A 21045-nucleotide genomic window follows, 5' to 3' on the forward strand; every position below is an offset into this window, starting at 1 on the left:
GCTTAATGGCAGCTATTTTTAGTGACTTTGGGAAAGTGCCTGATAGCAGTGAGCTATTAACTATTTGATGTAACTCCATTTTTACAGAGTTAAAAATAGTTTTTAAAAAAATCAGACGACAGTGTGTTGAGACAACATGTTGATGATTTAAGATGCCGAACTGTTTCTGCTAGTGTTTCTTGATCAACAGTATTAAATTGTGACATAATGACTGCATAGTTTTATTGCTCAACTGTGTGGTGTTGATGGTCTGTCTAATAGTTTTAATTTTTTCACCAAAAAAGCAAGCAAATTCATTACATTTCTCTGTGGAGAGGAGTCCTGGGGCTATCTGTTTTGGGGGGGTTGTAAGCTTGTCAACCATGGCAAATAGAGTGCGGGTATTATTAATGTTCCCGTTAATCAAATCAGAAAAACGTAGCTGTCTAGCCTTGCATAACTCATAGTTAAAATTATAAAGGCTTTGTTTATACAAGTCATAATGGATTTAATGATTAGTTTTCCTCCATTTGCATTCAGCTTTCCTGCATTCTCGTTTCAGGGCTTTTACCATCATGGTATTTCTCCAAGGTGCCTTCTTTTTACTCAGAGTTTTCTTGACTTTTACTGGTGCAACAACATCCATGACATTCAGAATTTTCAAGTTAAAATTATCCAGGAGTACATCAACTGACTCTGAGTTCATGGTTTGTGACATAGTTATTTTCTCCACAAACTTAGCACTAGTATTGTCATTTATATACCTCTTCTTAACAGATACAGAGCTAGTTTGAACATCCTGTACAATCAGCAAGTCAAAGAAGACACAGCAGTGATCAGAAAGGGCTAAGTCCTTAACCATAACGGATGAAATGTTGAGACCTTTAGAGATAACTAAATCTAGAACGTGGCCCCAAGTGTGCATGGGCTCTTTCACATGTTGTGAGAGACCAAAAGTGTCAAGTAGGGCAAAGAGATCTTTGGCATTATTGTCCATGTTATTATCTATATGAATGTTAATGTGATGGGTCCTTAGGGTAATGAACTCACCGGACAACACAAAATTCTATTTTGGGGTTTTTATTCTGAATGCGACCTCATTTCAATAGGAGGACAGCGGTCGATAGGAGAATAGAAAGAAATAGATCACGACTGCATGAAAATAAAATATACAAATGAAAATGTACCCAAATGAAATATATACAAATGAAATATATACAAATGAAATACAGTAGTGGGCTTCACCACTCACTTGCAGCCACGTTTCAAGATGGCCTCCTCAGCGTGGCTGGCCAAGAACAGCTACAGCAAAACTGTCTACCCCGATGCAGACTGCTATGCATCTCTGTCCACCATGCTTCACCCTGTCCTCGCTCTGACTGACACTAGGCGTCGCGCGTGTGACGTTATAACCCTGCGTCGAGCTTAATCTCTTAAAGGGGCAGTACAGAATTTCATTTCACTGCAGGAAGAAAGATCGGTTCTTTACCACCCGGCTACACTCTCCCCTGCTGAATGTCAACGCCCTTGGCGACTTAGTCTGAGTTCCTCACTTCCTTAACTGCTTCCTGGAAGAATACCTTCCCAAGGCTTGAAATGAGCTGTGTTAACACCTCAGGACTAAGTGACATTGCGTTGCAAGTTGACCTAGGTTCATTAAATGGATTTGAGTGGATACCAGCAGTAGCTCTTTGGCTTCTTCTAGGAGCTGGAACAGGTACCCTAACCTCTGATTCGGGCCCTCTAGGATGTATTCCCACATCCACCATCTCTGGCACACCTTCTGGCTCAGGAGAGTTGAACTCCTTCTGAACAGGCACCAGAACCACTTCTGACTCATTCCCCACGGGGTTATTATTTACCACTTTTACACCTTCAGATAGCAAGTCTGTGGGCTGTCTCAACTGGGGATAAGTTACCTGCTCAAGTACTACACCCTCTGGTTCAGCAAGCTCGGGATCAACTGGGTCAGAAACCAACTCCTTCACAGATGAAACACCAAGTGGGGAAGTTATTCGTTTGTCTTTAGACAGAGGACCAGAATTAACACAACTGCGCAAATCAACACGATTAACTCTCTTAGTAGGACCACCCTCTACTGGCTCCACGGTGTAGGTAGTCCCGTGCACCTCGATCACTTTATAAACAGTAGGGCCCCAAGAGTCCTGAATTTTGTTCCTCCCTAGAGGTCTGTAGCGCAAATAAACCAACTGACCCACATCAATGGACAGACAGTACACTTTTTCATTCAGAGGAGCAATCCTCTCAGCTGCTTTGCGCTCAGTGTATTCTTTGGCTTTCTCATGTGCATCTCTCTCTCTATCCCAAAACTTCCTGAACTCACTGATTGTAGGGTCATTGGCTCGAAAGTTACAAAGGTCAACTTTTGTGTAACCAGGAAGAGTAGGCGTGTTTCCTTGAAATGTATTGGCCTCCCTAGCGACACCGGCTTCCATGACACGAATCTGCCTTACATTACAACAATTGACACCGGCCGTCACTAATTCCGGGCCTAGAGCAGTCCCCTTGTGAACGAGGTTACAAATGGTCACACAGTTGTCAAACTCTTCATCCTCTGACTGATTAACAGGCTCCCCTGCTAACGGCTGTCGTGAGAGGGCATCAGCCGCTGCATTCCGTTGCCCTTGGCGATACCTCACTTCAAAATCAAAAACCGCCAACTGAGCTACCCATCTCTGCTCAATTGCTCCAAGCTTAGCCGTTTTTAGGTGGCGCAACGGATTATTATCCGTGAAAGCTATAAACTTCGACCCCAGGAGATAGCCCCGAAATTTTTCCCCTACAGCCCATTTGAGGGCAAGTAGTTCTACCTTCATGCTGCTATAATTTCTGTCATTCCGTTCAGCATTGCGCAACCTCCTACTGGCATATGCTATGACCCTCTTATGTTCACCTTGCTGCCGGTAAAGGACCGCACCCAATCCCAAACTACTCGCATCTGTCTCCAAGATGAACGGAAGAGTAAAATCTGCGTAGCCTAGGATAGGGGCTGAAGTAAGTTTCTCCTTAAGGAACTCAAAAGACATTTGACACTCAGCTGACCATAATGACTCAAATTCCCGCTTGTTTCTAGCAGGGCTACCATCGTGAAGACACTGATTGACCAGATCATGCAAAGGACCAGCAATCTTTGAGAACCCCTCCATGAACCTTCTGTAATAACTGCAGAAGCCCAGAAAGGATCTCAATTCTTTCACTGTACTGGGGACCTTCCAATTCCTTACAGCTTCAGCTTTACGAGGGTCAGTACCAATTCCCTGTGCAGATATCTGATGACCTAGGAAACAGACCTCATCCTGCAGGAAATGACACTTTTCAAGTTTTACCTTGAGACCGGTCTCTTTCAACCTTCGCAGGACAACTTCAAGTCTCTGTAGATGTTCCTCATAAGTCGGTGAGTACACCAAAATATCATCTAGATATACTAACATAATCTGGAAAATCAAATCATTCATGGTCGCCTGCATACAGCGTTGGAAGGTGGATGGCCCATTACAAACACCAAACGGCATGCGTGTGTATTGGTAAATTCCAAATGGAGTTGTAAACGCGGGTTTGTGTCGATCGCTCTCCCGTACTGCCACCTGGTGATATCCACTGGCTAAATCAATAGATGAGAAGTACTTAGCCCCCTGGAGCGCATCAAAGCTCTCATCTATTCTTGGCAATGGGAAAGCGTCACAGTTAGTCTTGGCATTTAGCCTTCTGTAGTCAACACATAGCCTGAGGCTGTTGTCAGATTTCCTGACTACAACAATAGGTGAGGCGTAAGCAGACGTGCTTTCTTCTATCACACCCTTCTGTAGTAGTTTAGTGATGTGCTCTCTAACCTCATTGTACTGAGTCGGGGGAATGCGTCTGTATGGCTGGGTCACCGGGATGTCATCTACTAAGTTAATCTTGTGTTCAACTGTATCAGTGTAACCAAGGTCATCATCACTCATAGCAAAGATGTCTGAAAACCTCATCAGCAAATCACACAATGGTGCTTTCTGCTCAGGAGTACCACCTATGTCTAATTTATCCAGGATCTGCTGTGACCTGTCCTGAGTTGGCGGACCACTTTTCTCATCAACAGTAATCCGCTCAATGCTAGCAGAGATCCGCTGAAACTTGACCTCACAAGCCTGGTTAGTATGGACACACTCTACCTCTGACAAAGTACCTAACCGGGTTCTTGGTTGTAACCAGATATCTTCTGGTGAGAAATTCACCACCTGCACTGGGAAGGACTGGCCCTGTGACGACACAAGAGCAGGAACAACTATCATCCCATGAGGTAGCGGTGCGTTCATGGGTTCTAACAGCATGCTGCGGGCACCTTTCTCTGATCTAGGTGCTAACCCTTTTGCCATTATTGTAGCTACTGATGAGGCAGGTATGTGTATAGTGTCCTTTCCAGCTACTCTAGCGACGGTCATTTTGCCCATGATGGTAGCCCTTTGCATCTGCTGGAATGCCTCTCTCCAATCTGACTGTAACTCTCCACCTAAAGTAGTTTCAAACTCACCCTGTACTAGCTGCCGACATCGACTAATAATATTCATTCCTATGAGGCCTGGCATATTTGGAGAATTCGGAGGTCCCTTTATCACCAAAAAAACACATTCCGGGAGCATCACTCCCAGGGTTTCAACATCTAACTCCGGGTACCCTAGATATGGTATAGTATCTAAACCATTAGCTGCTGTGATTTTAAGCCAACCGGAAGTAGAGAGCATATCCCCATCCTCCCTACACAGGTGTTCTCTAAAGAAACTCTAAGAAGTAGTGCTCACTTGGCTTCCTGTATCTAATAAGCATGAGGCCACAACTCCAATCTTTAGTTGAACGACAGGGCATTTACCGACTGCGCGTTCAAGTAGTCTGGTGCGTGTAGGGTCATTGATTGAGCCTCTGGGCTGCCCCCGCATTGCCTGGCTCACGGCAACCGAGGGCTGGAGTTTCCCTGAATAGCAGGCGTTGTAGGATGATTCACCAGGATGGGCTTTATGGCTCTGCACACACTTTCTAGCAATGTGCCCCACCCCATTGCACTTAAAACAAATTGGCTGGCCATCTTTCGTAAACCTAAGCTGTGTTCTAGGTCTAACAGCTGGTTGCTCGGTTTTACATCCGTCACCAGTGAGTTCCTTCACAGCCTTGGTCAACTCACCTATGGCCTTTCCCTGCTCAGCCACTACTTGAAGCACATCTTCTAAAGTAACAGTGCGCCTGGTTGGAACATTAACAGCAGAGCACTGGGTATCAGCTACAGCTTCCGATGTTACATGTCTATTCTTGACTAGCTTTACCACACCAGTTTTTGGATCCTCCAGGGACCAGTTAATAGCTTCATCTCTCACCTCGACGAGAGTTGACCGGGGCTTTTCTCTCACAAGTTTACGAAGTTCCCTTCTAAGACTTACATCTCGAACACATTCAATGAACTGATCTCTGATGACAACCTGTTCATTAGGAATTGCATTTGGTGACAACTTCCTTATACAACTCAGTATCTGTGACAGAGCATGTGAGTAGGTATGAAGTTCTTCACCTTCAGCTTACTTACGACCATAGAATGTGTGTAATAACCGGGCAGTACTTTGCTTTTCTCTAAATGCTTCTCTCAAGTACGTGAATAAGTCTGCTGGTTGCCTGGGCTCAACCTCCATCTGAAACCTCACCTCTTCCAAGGCTGGCCCTCTTAAAAGAGATATTACATAGTCCAACTGTTCCGCTGGGGTTTGATTTCTAGCCCGTATCACCCTCTCTACCTCCTCCACGAACTCATCAACTTCTCTCCCATCTGTACTCACATCGCCACTAAATGGGTTAATGTGGCGTTCCCTGGGTACATACACATACGATCTAGTTGAATGACTACTCAGATCGGATATGGCTGCCATAGCCTCACTATGCTTCCTACCGAGGTCTTGTAGTTGCTGCTAAATCTCCTCCATACTATCGTCAGCATCACCCTCTCCCATTACAGAAACCGAAATGTCATCACCATCAACAGACATTGTGAATGTTCACGATAGGCACAGTTCAAGAAGTTCAAAGAGTTCAGTCTTTTATCAGCGCGCTATTCATGCAGGAGGAAGGATACACTGTGGTTCAGCTGGAAACAGTCTCTGGATGACAATAACTCAGCGCGGGGTTGACACTGGATGCAGCTGGGCTTGTGACTCTCCAAACCCCACAAAATGCTGCTGTAGTGTGGTCCTCTGGTCCAGCAGGCTGATCACCAACACTTCTCGTCAGTCTATCCAATGAACCTCCACGAAGCCAGGCAAACTCTCCGCAGAACCTGTCTTCACCACTACTGTATTTCATTCAAAATAAAAATAAAACCAAACTCCTAACATTCAGACACCCCACTCCTGGTACCAAAATGTGATGGGTCCTTAGGGTAATGAACTCACCGGACAACACAAAATTCTATTTTGGGGTTTTTATTCTGAATGCTGCCTCACTTCAATAGGAGGACAGCGGTCGATAGGAGAATAGAAAGAAATAGATCACGACTGCATGAAAATAAAATATACAAATGAAAATGTACCCAAATGAAATATATCCAAATGAAATACAGTAGTGGGCTTCGCCACTCACTTGCAGCCACGTTTCAAGATGGCCTCCTCAGCGTGGCTGGCCAAGAACAGCTACAGCAAAACTGTCTACCCCAATGCAGACTGCTATGCATCTCTGTCCACCATGCTTCACCCTGTCCTCGCTCTGACTGACCCTAGGCGTCGCGCGTGTGACGTTATAACCCTGCGTCGAGCTTAATCTCTTAAAGGGGCAGTACAGAATTTCATTTCACTGCAGGAAGAAAGATCAGTTCTTTACCACCCGGCTACATTAAAATCCCCTGTTATGATAAAGAAGTTATAATCAATAGTAATAGCTGATAGTAGTTCAGTAAAATCATCAATAAAATTAACAGAATATCTTGAAGGTCTGTAAATGGTTAAAAATAGAATTTTGGGAACACCCGTCAGTATAAAATTGAGGTACTCAAAAGAAGTAAAATCACCAAGTAAAATCTCTTTGCACTGGAAAACATCTTCAAATAAGGCAGCTGCTCCTCCTCTTTTCTTGCCAGTCCGGCATGTATAAACCGAATTTTTCTGGCGCTATCTCGTTGAGAACAGTAGTGTTGTTGCCTTCAGTTAATTGCGTCTCAGTAAGAAAGAAAGAAATCTAAATTGTAGGATGTTATAATGTCATTTACTAAAAATGATTTGTGAGAGAACTGATATTGAGTAAAGCTAGCTTTGCTGAGATAATAGGAGCCGTTGTTGTAGTCCGAGTTTGTCGTGGAATAGGTAACAAATTAGACTGACTTACCCCATTAATTGAGTACACTCGATTCCTTCTATTTCTATTTCTTCTACATCTGCAAGAGGTAGTAGTAGGCCCTCCTGACCACAAGGGGGAGGTAGTGTGGTTTGTAGGGGATGGAGAGGTTTTTTGGTGATGACTGGTATTGACCAGGTGAGGACATGTGGTGGGGAATAGTCAATCAGAGGGACAGTTGCCGATTGTGTAAAACAAATTGCCAGTTAAAATGCGTGACCCCAGGCCATTTGGGGTGGATACCATCTTGAGTGCTCCCTCATTTCACAGACTGCATAAATGTATACTACACCCAGAACCAAGCAGTTGATATGTACATGCTGCCATGCACATGTATGTGTGTTGAGAATAGAGGAGTGAGGCTATATGTATTGAAAGGTTTTGGGGTTTGCTAGCACAAGCAAAGCTCTCTGTATTTGCTGAATTCCTGTGCCTCTGCTGGAGAGTAGATGTGATTATAACTAATAATCAGTTACTGGTGGCTATTGCTTTTGCTGCTCTTACAGCTGACCACCTTAAAGCACTAGAATTACTCCGAAGTCGCTCAATGATACTGCTTTTTGGTGACAGCTTTGATTGTGTATTTCATTTTTGGCCCCTTCTGCAGTTCCACCTGCAGCTGAGGGCCTGGTCAAAAAAGGGAATGTAGTATTAAAAAAAATATATTGTTATGCCATCTGTGACATGCAACACCATGTAGTGACAGTTATAAGTCACTCATTCCTGCACCGTGGGGAGCGGTAGTATGGCACCACAATGAAAACCTCCTTTGATAACGGTCATCTCTATTCTGCCTTGTTCAGTAGTTTAAGAATGAAATGCATAGGTGAAAGGATAATCTTAACACACATTGACATTGGTGTAGGGCAGTGTTTCTCAACCCAGTCCTCAAGGACCCCCTATCCTGCAGATTTTCATTGTAACCCTGCATAGGTAGCCCTGCTTGTACTTACTCGACCAATCATCTCGCAGCACTTAATTATGCAAGGTGTGCAACATCTGACAAAATTCATTGCTGATTGGTTGAATAACTACAAACAGGTACCTATTCAGGGTTGCAAAGAAAATATGCAGGATAGGGGGTCCTTGAGGACTGGGTTGAGAAACACTGGTGTAGGGGGATTCACAGTGATCAGTCTGTTGCCAGTGTTGCTGAGAGTAGAATTGCTGAATCTTTCATGCCCAATGTTTTCCTGTGTCTATTGTACACATCTCTCATTCACAACATGGTGTCGATGTATTACAAGAGCTCGGTTCATTTTTAGTTTGATATTCATGACCTTGTTGCTCTATGAGGTTCACCTTGGATGATGAAAGTTGAGTTGGGAGAATTTTATGCTTGATTAATTAGTCATTCAGTAAATCTGCATATTAGTCAGCCAATCAATACAACAGAGTGATGCATATTAAAAGGTAAAATACTCTTGATGCTCTATATTGTGTTAGATGCTATATATTGTGTTAGTTAGATGAAATAATTGTATGGACCTTTGTGTGATATTAATTCTTGCGTAAAGATTTAAAAACTAGTCAGGGGCACTCAACTGAGGACGTGTACTCGGCTGAACTACACACACACACATTCCCACAATGTGAATAATTGAGAAGAAGGGAGGGGGGAAGACTGTGAGTCAGGAGATCCTCCTGCATGTTGTTCAGCATCCCAATCAGACCTGGGATTCTCAGTCTCTTGAATTACGTGCCCGCTCTCCCTTCTCAGCCTCTCTACAGGGTGTGCTTGGAAGATTGTTGGCCATGTTAAGCTCATATTACTGTCCACTCACTAGCCTGTCGTTTGGTAAAAAAAATCTGACAACAAAAGCACCTGTTTTTGTGAAGATTTAAGCGGAGATGTGGAGTGGCTGTGCACTTGTGGCTCATTGCACCACACAGCCACAACTATCTGCAGTGGCAGATGGTGGAAATAGAGAAAATGCAGCCCACTAGACAAAGAGAGACGGTGAGAGACAGAGAGGGAGACACTTGGAGAAAGAAAGAGGGAGCAGTAGGAAGAGTGAGAGGAGCAGGGAGACTGGAGAGGGCTCAAATGAGGAGTGTAGGATGATGCAGGCTGCTGACTCATCAGCCCTGAAGGGATTATCCTCCTCACTGTCTGTATTTGTGCGAGTGTGCACGCGTGCGTGTGCTGCCACACCACTGAAAGGGGGTATCCACAGTAATCATCACTGAATGGTGATAGCCTGGTACGGAGAGAGAGAGGATGTAGTATGTAGAAAAAGAAAACCCTTGACAATTGTCATGACTATGACAGTACTGTGACCCTGAGCACAATTCCATAATTTTTTATCCAGTGTTCTTACATAATTATCCCCGCCGGATGGATAGCCCGGAGGAGATTATGCATTTGGTCCCGTGTGTGTGTGTGTGTGTGTGTGTGTGTGTGTGTGTGTGTGTGTGTGTGTGTGTGTGTGTGTGTGCTAATCTCACATACTACTGGACCTATCAGCCTAAAATATTTTGTGCACTGTTATGACTGTATGATGAAGCACCTCTCGTGGTTGCAGTGATTCATTGCCGATCCCTCTGTTCGTCCACTCTCTAGCTTGCTCGACCAGCGCTGCTCTCTGTCACTGCCCCATCTAAGTCAACCGTGTGCACGCCACTCACATCTATGGTTGCCTCGGATCGGGCAGCAACATGATCAGAAGTTATTAAATGAAATTTGATAGTTTAAAAGGCGCGAAAGTTATAAAGGAACAACTTCCTCTAGGTTGCAGTCAAAACAGGAAGTGTCGCACATTATTGTCGCCGCCTAACTGAGTTAACCGAAGATGTGAGTCACGCATGCGTGAGTGTAAACGATTTACCCAGCTCCATATTATGAAATGGTTGCACAGCAAACCTTTTCTTTGTGGAAAGTGCAAGTTCATAGAAGACTTGGTCACATTCGTGCGAGGGTCCACCTAGGAGACTGCACGTCCACAGACTGACAAGCAAAACGTTTTTATTAGGTGGATTTTTTTAGCTTGAGCACCACATATAAACGTTTTTTTCATATCCCCCTTTCAGTTGACATGGGCGCTGTGCAAAAGTCTTATAATGGCAGGAAAAAACACGGGTTTTTCTGTCCATTTGTGCATCTGTCCGCTGCTAATCTCACATACTACTTGGCCTGTCAGCCCAATTAATAATTTTTGCACACAGTTATGACTGTATGATTAAGGACTTCTCGTGGTTGCGGTGATTCAAAAGTTCTGAAAAACCTGTTTCATACCACAATTGAATGCTAACTCTTCAGCTGGTTTGTTGCCAAAGTCTGAAGCACTGGCGAAGAGGAGATACGCCTGGCGGGGATCTAAACTCTACTGAGTGTACTCTTCTGGTTATTCATCCATCCATCCATCCATTATCCAAACCGCTTATCCTGCTCTCAGGGTCACAGGGTTGCTGGACCCTATCCCAGCAATCACCGGGCGGCAGGCGGAGAGACACCCTGGGCAGGCCGCCAGGTCATCACAGGGCCAACACGCACACACACACACAGGGACAGTTTGGTAAAAAACTAAATAAGAGTAAACAAAACTAAATCGTATTTATTAATTATTATTATTATTATTATTATTGTTTGGTTATTCGGCCATCCATCCATTATCTGAACCGCTTATCCTGCTCTCAGGGTCATGGGGATGCTGGAGCCTATCCCAGCAGTCATAGGGCAGCAGGCGGGGAGACACCCTGGACTAGTTATTCATCATTTATCATTATTGTGTCCTGCACCAAAAAACAAATTTTCCCATTTCAAAATGCTATATAACATTATTTGATGGATCTCATTCAGTATTTCTGAAATATATCCAGTACAGATGTGTGCATGATATTTCTTTGTCAGAGGCTTTGTCCTTTAACATTTAGATTGTGTTTAGTTAATTGCTATTAATCACTTTGTAAAAAGGTAATATATCCTAGTTCTTCTAAACAGTGGATATTTTATTTCAGAATAAAACTCTTTGGTTCTGCATGATGTTATCTTGATGTATCCCTTAATTCAAAATAGACAGGACAAAATATATTCTGAATCAAATGATAGATTGTTGTTGACATGATGTGCATTGGCTCAGTCTATACCATATTAAGACCGAGAGGAAAAAATCAATAGCAATCTCTCTGCTGCCTCTCTCTGTTGGCAATGGAAGTATGGATATGACGCCACCAATGAATCTCAGAACGTCATAGCAATTGCCCTGTCCTTTGCTGAATGAAGGTGTCTAACTGACATCGCTCATATTTCCTCTCTCATTCTCTCTACCTGTCCATCTCCCCTCATCTACTTCTCAGACAGTAAACACATGCAAACATACAAATGCACTGTTTGTTTCATTCTTCATACCCACATACTGTAGTGCACCTTATGTGGGTATGAAGAATGAGTGGGGCGGCAGTGGCTGAGGAGGCGGCGCAGGTCGTCTGGTAACTGGAAGGTTTCTAGTTCAATCCGCAGCTCCTCCTTGTCCCTTAGCGAGACACTGTACCCCTAACTGCTCCCAATGAGCTGGTTGTTCCCTTGCATGGTTGACAGTGCCATCGGTGTTTGAGTGATAAATATGCGAGGCACTGACTTTAAAGTGCTTTGGAAAAAAATGCGCCATATAAATGTATCCCTTTCCCATTTATTTGTGTAAAATATGCTCTTAAGGAAGCTGAGGAGAATTCCACTTCCTGTATACTAGTACATATCTGCCTCACAGAGCCCATGGCATTGTGTGATTGCCTGCGAAGGGGGAGGAATGAAACACAGCTTTACATTTACTTCTTCTGTCAAGCATCAGCCTCAACATCTTTCTGTCGTTCTTCCTGCTGTTACTGTATGTGCGACGTTCCATCTGTCTCTGTACATTTGGTCGGTTTCTCTCTCTCTCTGTCTCTCTCTCATGGAATGTTCCACTCATTCTCTACTTGACACTGTGTCAATGCCTGGCCAGTAAAGTAAAGTTGCAGCCAGTGTGATTCACACCAGGCAACTGGTAGAATTTGAATCATTGAAAGCTGCTGCTTAACCCATTCAAAGTCTTGGGACTTTTGGTCTTCGGCCAGTATCCTGAAGCCATTTTATAGATTAAAAGAGTGTATTCTACTAAGGAAAATTAGGCACCAAGTAAACCGATTTCTTATCCAGTTGACAACATATGAGGAATTCCTAATTCATCCTAATATAGGAATCATCCTTATTTTGAAGTTGATTTCTGCTTTGTGTGATTGACATAGCAGCAAATTGGAAAGGAAATATGGAAGATGGGACTGTAATGTACATGTTAAACCTAGGACCGTGAAAATGGCATATGTCCTAGCAGTGGTTTGTTTGGACATAAGGGCACAATTGATGAACAAAAGATTAAAATGTGTCTTGCATCGGCTTGGTTGCATCGCTGATGAAGTTTCTGATGAACAGGTGAGGCACTGCTTCACCAAAAGAAAAGTATGTTTAGATGATATCTGATATGGTTGTTATCTGATATGGTTATTTTGGTATCTAATATGGTTATTTACATATAAAAATGCCATGTGGTGACATATTCCAACCAGAAATATATTTCCTATGGTATCCAGATAAGTTGAACCTCAAATTCACAGAAATCTGGACCTTTCTGTTATGAACACAGAGATCAGAGTAAATCCAGATGCCGACTTATGCTGTGAAGCTAACCTTCTTTTTTGGCAGATTTGCTTGAGTTAAACCAGACCAAGACCGCAGCATTTAAGTAGCAGACCACTGAATTCGTTTTTCCACATGTCTTGATTGTAGAAAAGCCCGTTAAAATGGAAGTTTTTTTTCTCCCCAATTGTACTTGGCCAATTACCCCACTCTTCCGAGCTATCCCGGTCACTGCCTCACCCCTTCTGCCGATCCTGGGAGGGCTGCAGACTACCACATGCTTCCTCCCATACACATGGTGTTGCCAGTTGCTTCTTTTCACCTGACAGTGAGGAGTGTCACCAGGGGGACGTAGCAATGGAAAGATCACGCTATTCCCCCAGTTCCCCCTCCCCTCTGAACAGGTGCCCCAACCGACCAGAGGAGGCGCTAGTGCAGCGATCAGGACACATACCCACATCTGGCTTCCCACCCGCAGACACGGCCAATTGTGTCTGTAGGGACACCTGGCCAAGCCGGAGGTAACACGGAGATTCGAACCGGCGATCCCTGTGTTGGTAGGCAATGGAATAGACTGCTACGCTACCCAGATGCCCTGTGGACAAAGAAGTTTGAATCATTTGCTTAGTTTTACGTGGCAAGAGAGTAATTATACCCTGATTTGATATTTTCTCATTCCCAAGGAGGATCTCCAATTTACTGTTTTCCAGCGCAATCAATAATTCATCTCAACAGTCTAGAGACTCACATCTAATGTTACCCATTATGGATTTGCCCCCACTTCATCAAAATATCTAGGCAACTGCCCTTTGTGTTTTTGTTTTTGTTTTTTTTTTGCCACTGGAAGGTTTTTGTACAATACTGGAGGAAGATAATATGTTTAGGAAACAAAATGTATGAAAGTCCATTCCATTGCTTTGCAATAAATAAGACATATTTTCCCCATTTTTGTTGTACTCGATAGATGTAAATCAAACAGAAATGCTGCTTTGACAATCTTCTTGGGGACAGAGGCTCTGATGACTTGTGACCTCCTGACCCTAACAACAGGCATGGTCAGGAGGTCAGCATCAGCTCGTTCCAGTCTCTGTGTGGCTCAGGGTCACTCCAGAATCAGAATCAACCTTACTGGCCAAGTGTACTTATGTATACCAGGAATTTGACTCTGGTTTACAGCAGCTTCTAGTACTTACATACGTATATCACTCATGAAAAAATAAATTGAATAATAAATTGAACACTGGAAGAAGGTATGTACGCACAACAAAGGTATGTCTCAACTATACAAAGTTTTTTGGCTAAATAATTTACAACTTATTATGCTTATATATTTTATTATATACGAATATATTTATATTATATCTCTGTGATGGACTGGTGGCCTGTCCAGGATGTCTCCCTGGCTGCCACCCAATGGCTGCTGGGATAGACTCCAGCATCCCCGCGGCCCTGTGTAGGATAAGCGGTTTGGATAATGGATGGATATTTATATTATATAGAGTGAGAGGGAGGACAGTTGAATGGTGAGGATGCAAGGAGTACAGGTGATGAAGGCGTATGAGTTTAAATACTTGGGGTCAGTTGTCTAAAGTAATGGGGGAGTGCAGAGGAGAGGTGAAGAAGAGAGTTCAGGCAGGGTGGAGTGGGTGGAGAAGAGTGTCAGGAGTGATTTGCAACAGAAGGGTACCAGCAAGAGTTAAAGGGAAGGTCGACAAGATGGTTGTGAGACCAGCTATGTTATATGGTTTGGAGACAGTGGCACTGACGAAAAGATGAGGCAGAGATGGAGGTGGCAGAGTTGAAGATGCTAAGATTTTCACTGGGAGTAATGAAGAAGGACAGGATTAGGAACGATTATATTAGAGGGACAGCTCAGGTTGGACAGTTTGGAGACAAAGCAAGAGAGGCAAGATTGAGATGGCTTGGACATGTGCGGAGGAGAGATACTGGGTATATTGGGGGAAGGATGCGGAATATGGAGCTGCCAGGGTAGAGGAAAAGAGGCAGGCCAGAGAGGAGGTTTATGGATGTGGTGAGAGAGGACATCCAGGTGGCTGGTGAGACAGAGGAAGATGCAGAGGACAGGAAGAGATGGAAATGGATGATCTGCTGTGGCGACCCTTAATGGGAGCAGCTGAAAGTAGTAGTAGTAGTAGTAGTAGTAGTAGTAGAAGATATTTATATTATATACTAAATGATATACTTGTGTTATTATTATAACAATAATAACTAGTATACAGCAGTTGTATATGTATTTACAGTTGTACATTTGTATTGCAGATTGGACATTATTGAGGAATATATATATATATTATGAAAATGAAGCTGGAAATCGAAGGTGTGTTGATGAATGTTATCGGCGCATATGCCCTGCAAGTCGGGTGTGAGATGGGCGAGAAGGAAGAATTCTGGAGTGAGTTGGATGACGTGGTGGAGAGGGTACCCAAGGAGGAGAGAGTGGTAATTGGAGCGGACTTCAATGGGCATGTTGGTGAAGGGAACAGAGGTGATGAGGAGGTGATGTGTAAGTATGGAGTCAAGGACAGAAATGTAGAAGGACAGATGGTGGTTGATTTTGTGAAAAGGATGGAAATGGCTGTGTAGAATACATATTTCAAGAAGAGGGAGGAACACAGGGTGATGTATAAGAGTGGAGGAAAGTGCACACAGGTGGACTACATCTTATGTAGGAGGTCCCATTTGAATGGGATTGGAGACTGCAAGGTGGTGACGGGAGAACGTAGCTAGGCAGCATCGGATGTTCGTCTGTAGGATGACTTTGGAGATCAAGAAGTGGAAGGGAGTGAAGGCAGAGCCAAGGATCAAATCGTGGAAGTTGAAGAAGGAAGGATGTTGTGTGGAGTTCAGGGAGGAGTTAAGACAGGCACTGGGTGGTAGTGAAGAGTTTCCGGATGGCTGGGCAACCACTGCAGAAATAGTGAGGGACACAGCTTGGAAGGTACTTGGTGTGTCATCAGGACAGAGGAAGGAAGGCAAGGAGACTTGGTGGTGGAATGAGGAATTACAGAGAAGTATACGGAGGAAGAGGTTGGCCAAGAAGAAGTGGGATAGTCAGAGAGATGAAGAAAATAGACAGGAGTACAAGGAGGTGTGGCGTAAATTGAAGAGAGAGGTGGTGAAGACAAAGGAAAAGGTGTATGGTGAGTTGTATGAGAGGTTAGACACTAAGGAAGGGGAAAATGGTTTGTACTGTTTGGCAAGACAGAGGGACCGAGCTGGGATGGACTTGCAGCAGGTTAGAGCGATCAAGGATAGAAATGGAAATGTACTGACAAGTGAGGAGAGTGTGTTGAGAAGGTGGAAGGAGTACTTTGAGGGGCTGATGAATGAAGAAAATGAGAGAAAGAAGGTTGGATGATGTGGGGATAGTGAATCAGGAAATGGGTGGCTTAGCAAGAATGATGTGAAGGCAGCTATAAAGAAGCTGAAGAGTGGAAAGGCAGTTGGTCCAGATGACATACCTGTGGAGGCATGGAGGTGTTTAGGAGAGATGGCAGTGGAGTTTTTTGTTGTTGTTAGTCATTTACTTTTTATTAGGTTTTATTTTAAAGATACATGTGCCAACTGGACACAAAACACTCTAAAACAAAAACAAAAGCAAAATCAGGGGGAAAAAAACCTACAAGGGGAGGATCTGTCTCTTAAATGAACAACAAATCGACATATACATCTATATAGATACATACACACACACACACACACACATATATATATATATGGACAAACCCATTCCATGAAGCTCCTGGCGCACAGTTTTTGTGCTGATGTTAATGCCGGAGGACGTTTGGAACTCTGCAGTTATTGAGTGAACAGAGTGTTGGCGGCTTTTACGCACTATGCGCCTCAGCACTCGTTGACCCCTTTGTGTGACTTCACATGGTTTGCCACTTCATGGCTGAGTTGCTGTTGTTCCTTAACGCTTCCACTTTTCAATAATGCCACTTAAAGTTGACCGTGGAATATCTAGCAGGGACAAAATTTCACAAACTGACTTATTGCAGAGGTGGCATCCTATGACAGTACCACGATTGAATTCACTGAGCTCTTCAGAACGACCCATTCTTTCACAAATGTTTGTAAATGCAGCCTGCATGCCTAGCTGCTTGCTTTTATACACGTGTGGCAATGGGTCTGAATGAAACACCTGAATTCAGTGATTAAAAGGCGTGTCCCAATACTTCTGTACATATAGTGTATCAATCTTTCCATCCATGATAGATGAATGGACGTGTTGATATCTATCATAGATAGATCCAAAACAGCAGTATATAGATAGAACAGCATTGGATTAATTGCATTCAAACAAACTTTTCCTGCAAGTGTTAAAACTAACCTTCTGTTACAATTAACCCCACACATGGGGTAAGTTGTAACATTTCACTTCCGCCACGTTCGATGGAATTGTACAAGAACGGTGTATGTTGCTTGTATAAAAACACGATTAATCTATCTTAAATATTCTTTAAATTATTTAGCCAATACCAAAATGTGCTAGGTTGTGCTCCCTATTATTATTATTATTTTTTCTTTTAATGTAATTTTTGTAGGCTCTTCTAAGGATATACTATAGGAAGAGATTAGAGGACATTTTTACAAAGCAGAATAGGCTGTGGTGTTCTTTTCATTTAATGAGTTCTGGCACACATATGGGTGATGAGGAAAAATATGAATACCTCTTCTTACTGTGCTAATATAACCTCTGGCAGTGGACGGTGATGCCCTTTCATGCAGAGAAAGGGGAGGAAGAGCCATTGTTTGAGGACAATGACAACTAGCATGATTTAAATGAGACCAGATACTTAGAAGTTACTCCACTCCATGGCTAATGGCCTCTGCAGGCCTTTTTGAACATGCTGTGGAGATGGTCTCCTCATTTTATCTTATACCACCAAATGATTGGCTACTACAAACCTCACAGTATATATTATATTATGCCGTATATATCAAGTGAAATTTGAGGTAAATGAGTCCACTTCCTACTGCAGGAGGCTCTGTGAGATGTATGCATTCATCAGTCACCATGGAAAGATGGGCGTTAGATAAAAAAAGGATGAGTGTTAATCAGCCATATTTGGATTTGATAAACCTGGCCTTTATGCAATATACCTTAGGTGCCCCAACCCTAACCGAACGATGTAGAAAGAGCCATCTGTTAATTTTATCAAAACCTAACCCTAACTGGCCCTGTGATTGACTGGCGGCCTGTCCAGGGTGTCTCCTCTCCCGCCGCCCAATGACTGCTGGGATAGGCTCCAGTATCCTCACGAACCTGAGAGCAGGATAAGCGGTTTGGATAATGGATGGATGGAACGTTGGTACCTGTGCCCTGGACGGCCGTATAAGGGTTTCATCCATGATGGACTGATAAATATTCTCACTTGAGTGTCTGCACTTTAGTCAGGGTCAAATGTGGTGGTCTACCCTCAACTCATATTTCAGGTCCTCTGTTGGCTACAGAGTGAAACTCATTAATATGCCAGGAGAGGTGGGTTGCCCACCTCTGATTAGAGTGTGTTAAAATTCTTTCTTTTTTTTTGACTGCATTACGTAAATAAGTCCCAATCGGTTGACTATATGTCAGCATTGGCCTTGCAAGGTTCAGGGCTGATTTAAAACAGTAGATAGTGTGTTGAGCTATTTTCAAACCGTGAAATGCCGATTTTTATAAATTTGGTAAGAAATGTCAATATTCACATCAGCATTGATGTATTTCATCACTGTACAGTCATATCATTCAATTTACAGCTCAAAGAACACATTTAAGTGTTTAGTACCTCTTTAAACTTTACGACTTTGAATTATGTTCTCTGCTTGACTTTGAATTTGCTGCTAAGTGCGTTCATGCAGCTTCTATGTGAATTAAGAATGTAAAAAAACAAAAGCCTAGCGTAAGGTCGTAAAGTATTGCGGTGTAGTCTACAATATAGGAAAAATATTAAGTGACATGAAATGTAAAATAGCTAGGCTAACTAGCTGATAGTTTGATAAACTCATGCATTAACATTCAGAATATATATATAGTATATATACATACTATGTGTGTGTGTGTGTGTGTGTGTATATATATATATATATATATATACATATACATAGCATGCCAACACCCTTTTCTTTAACGCTGCTGACGTTTTCTTTCTTTTTTTAATATGCTGATGTCCTTCATATACATGCATAAGAACTTTATGTTCATCTGGTGTGAAATATAATATATCACTATAACAAATATATATAACACTGCTGTCTCTCGCCTACTGAACACATTATTAACCCTATTTTCAGTGCCTGATTTATGATGGCTTTTTAAGTTCACCGTGAACCTGTATAGTTCAGTATCAACCTATCCAGAGTTGAATGAACTTGATCCCCGAAATCGAAATTGGCCGTTTCGGAACGAATAATTCTGTATATACTGTGTTTGGTTCACTTGTCAGAATCCACGTTAATGTAACAAAACAAAGTTGCAGCAAGAGCACATGTAGATTATCACCTTTTCAGCTGTGGTTCAAGTTTTGGTACTTTAATCTCTACAGAAAGAATATCCGCCACTTCAGTGTTTCTCTACTGTAGTTGTGGTCCATCTTGTCATTATCTGATCCTCTAAAGGCTTCAACTGAACATAACACCTCTTCCATCCACCTTTATTCTATATGTGTCTGCTGTTAACACATATCGTGTCTAACGTCCCCTTGTTCATCTTGCCCCCTCAGACCTTGTCCAGGCCACCCAGGAGTCCAATGTGAACATTCCCCAGATGGCTGACACATTGTTTGAAAGGGCAGGAAATGCCAGCTGGGTAGTGGTCTTCAAAGCCCTGATCACCACACACCACCTTATGGTGCATGGCAATGAGGTAAGATGCACACACCTCAACACGCCATCTACATACAGGCACCGATACTCATGTCAGTATGTAGCCAAACACAAACTTTGCCATATTTGATGCACACTTGTTCACAAACAAACATAACACACACAGGGTTTCTTCACAAATTTATCTGTGATCCCAGCACCAGCGGAACAATAATCAAACAACGCCTTCTGCTAGGCTGCCTTTGTCGCTTTAACTCTCTCTTCACATCAAAGGAGGTTGAATCGGTTCACCTGGATACAACGTTTATTGACGGATATGTTTCATCACTCAATGGCAACAGATGTATAACGACTGAAACCAACAATCAGTTTCATATGCAAATATGGGTGTGACCATTGACTTAGAGTTTCGATGGCCATATCTACTATTCACAGAGGATTGGGGAATAGCACACATGGCCATTGAAACTCTAGTTAATTGTCACACCCATATTTGCATATGAAACTGGTCGTTGGTTTCGGTTGTTAGGCAGCTGTATTGTACTGTATTGTTTATAAGGGGTCGGGATACCTGCAGTCAGTTTAGACTGAAGATGCCACTTCGTCGAGTGATGAAATGTATCTGTCAATAAACGTTGTATCCAGATGAACTGATTCAACCTTCTTTGATTTTCTTACCTAGATTATTGAGCATGCATCAAGATGTCTATCTTCACATCATCCTGACTCCTTGACCCCCCCCCCCCCCAACCCCTCCTGGAGACAGCTGCTGAAGGGCAGCTGCTCTTCAAGGTCAAGGTCATGCAAGTCAGCCAGGTAACCCAGACAGATCTACAGATGCTCCTTAACCACTCAAACCTCCCTATACGCTGCTTAAATTGGCTGGAGATCTGAAGGAGGAGAGAATAACGGATAAGCAAATCAACCAAGAGAGAAGGAGAGAGTGAAAATGAAAAAGTGCAAAACAGAGGAGAGCTGAGCTAATATATGCTATCTCACTATTACTCCAGGGAGAGTATGTCATTCGCCCTCCCCCGCACGTGCCACTGGGCTCTAAGATTTGTGATTTGAAACAGTGGAACAAAGGCTACTGAATAAGCAGAAAGATTGAGTGCCAGCACTTTTTTTCCTTTCATTGTCCGTGTATGCTGTGAATTCTTTGGGACACATTTTTCTTGTGTGATACTATAATGCCCCTGCAGAGACGGAGACGATTTGTCTTCAGCATGCTTTAATGTCTGGTGCCTCCCATGTGTGTGACA

At 43.1% G+C, this 21045-nt stretch overlaps 1 protein-coding gene across 1 annotated transcript in view; it reads left to right on the forward strand.

Annotated features, from left to right (window-relative positions):
* Nucleotides 1-21045, forward strand: part of snap91a (synaptosome associated protein 91a) — a 59096-nt gene that overhangs the window by 28319 nt on the left and 9732 nt on the right. Inside the window, exon 2 of the mRNA XM_056286619.1 lies at nt 19681-19823. Within this exon, the coding sequence (XP_056142594.1) occupies nt 19681-19823 (143 nt within the window). The remainder of the gene's footprint in view (nt 1-19680; nt 19824-21045) is intronic.

Source organism: Lampris incognitus, chromosome 9 (genome assembly GCF_029633865.1).
Source record: "Lampris incognitus isolate fLamInc1 chromosome 9, fLamInc1.hap2, whole genome shotgun sequence".
In the NCBI taxonomy this organism is placed as follows: domain Eukaryota; kingdom Metazoa; phylum Chordata; class Actinopteri; order Lampriformes; family Lampridae; genus Lampris; species Lampris incognitus.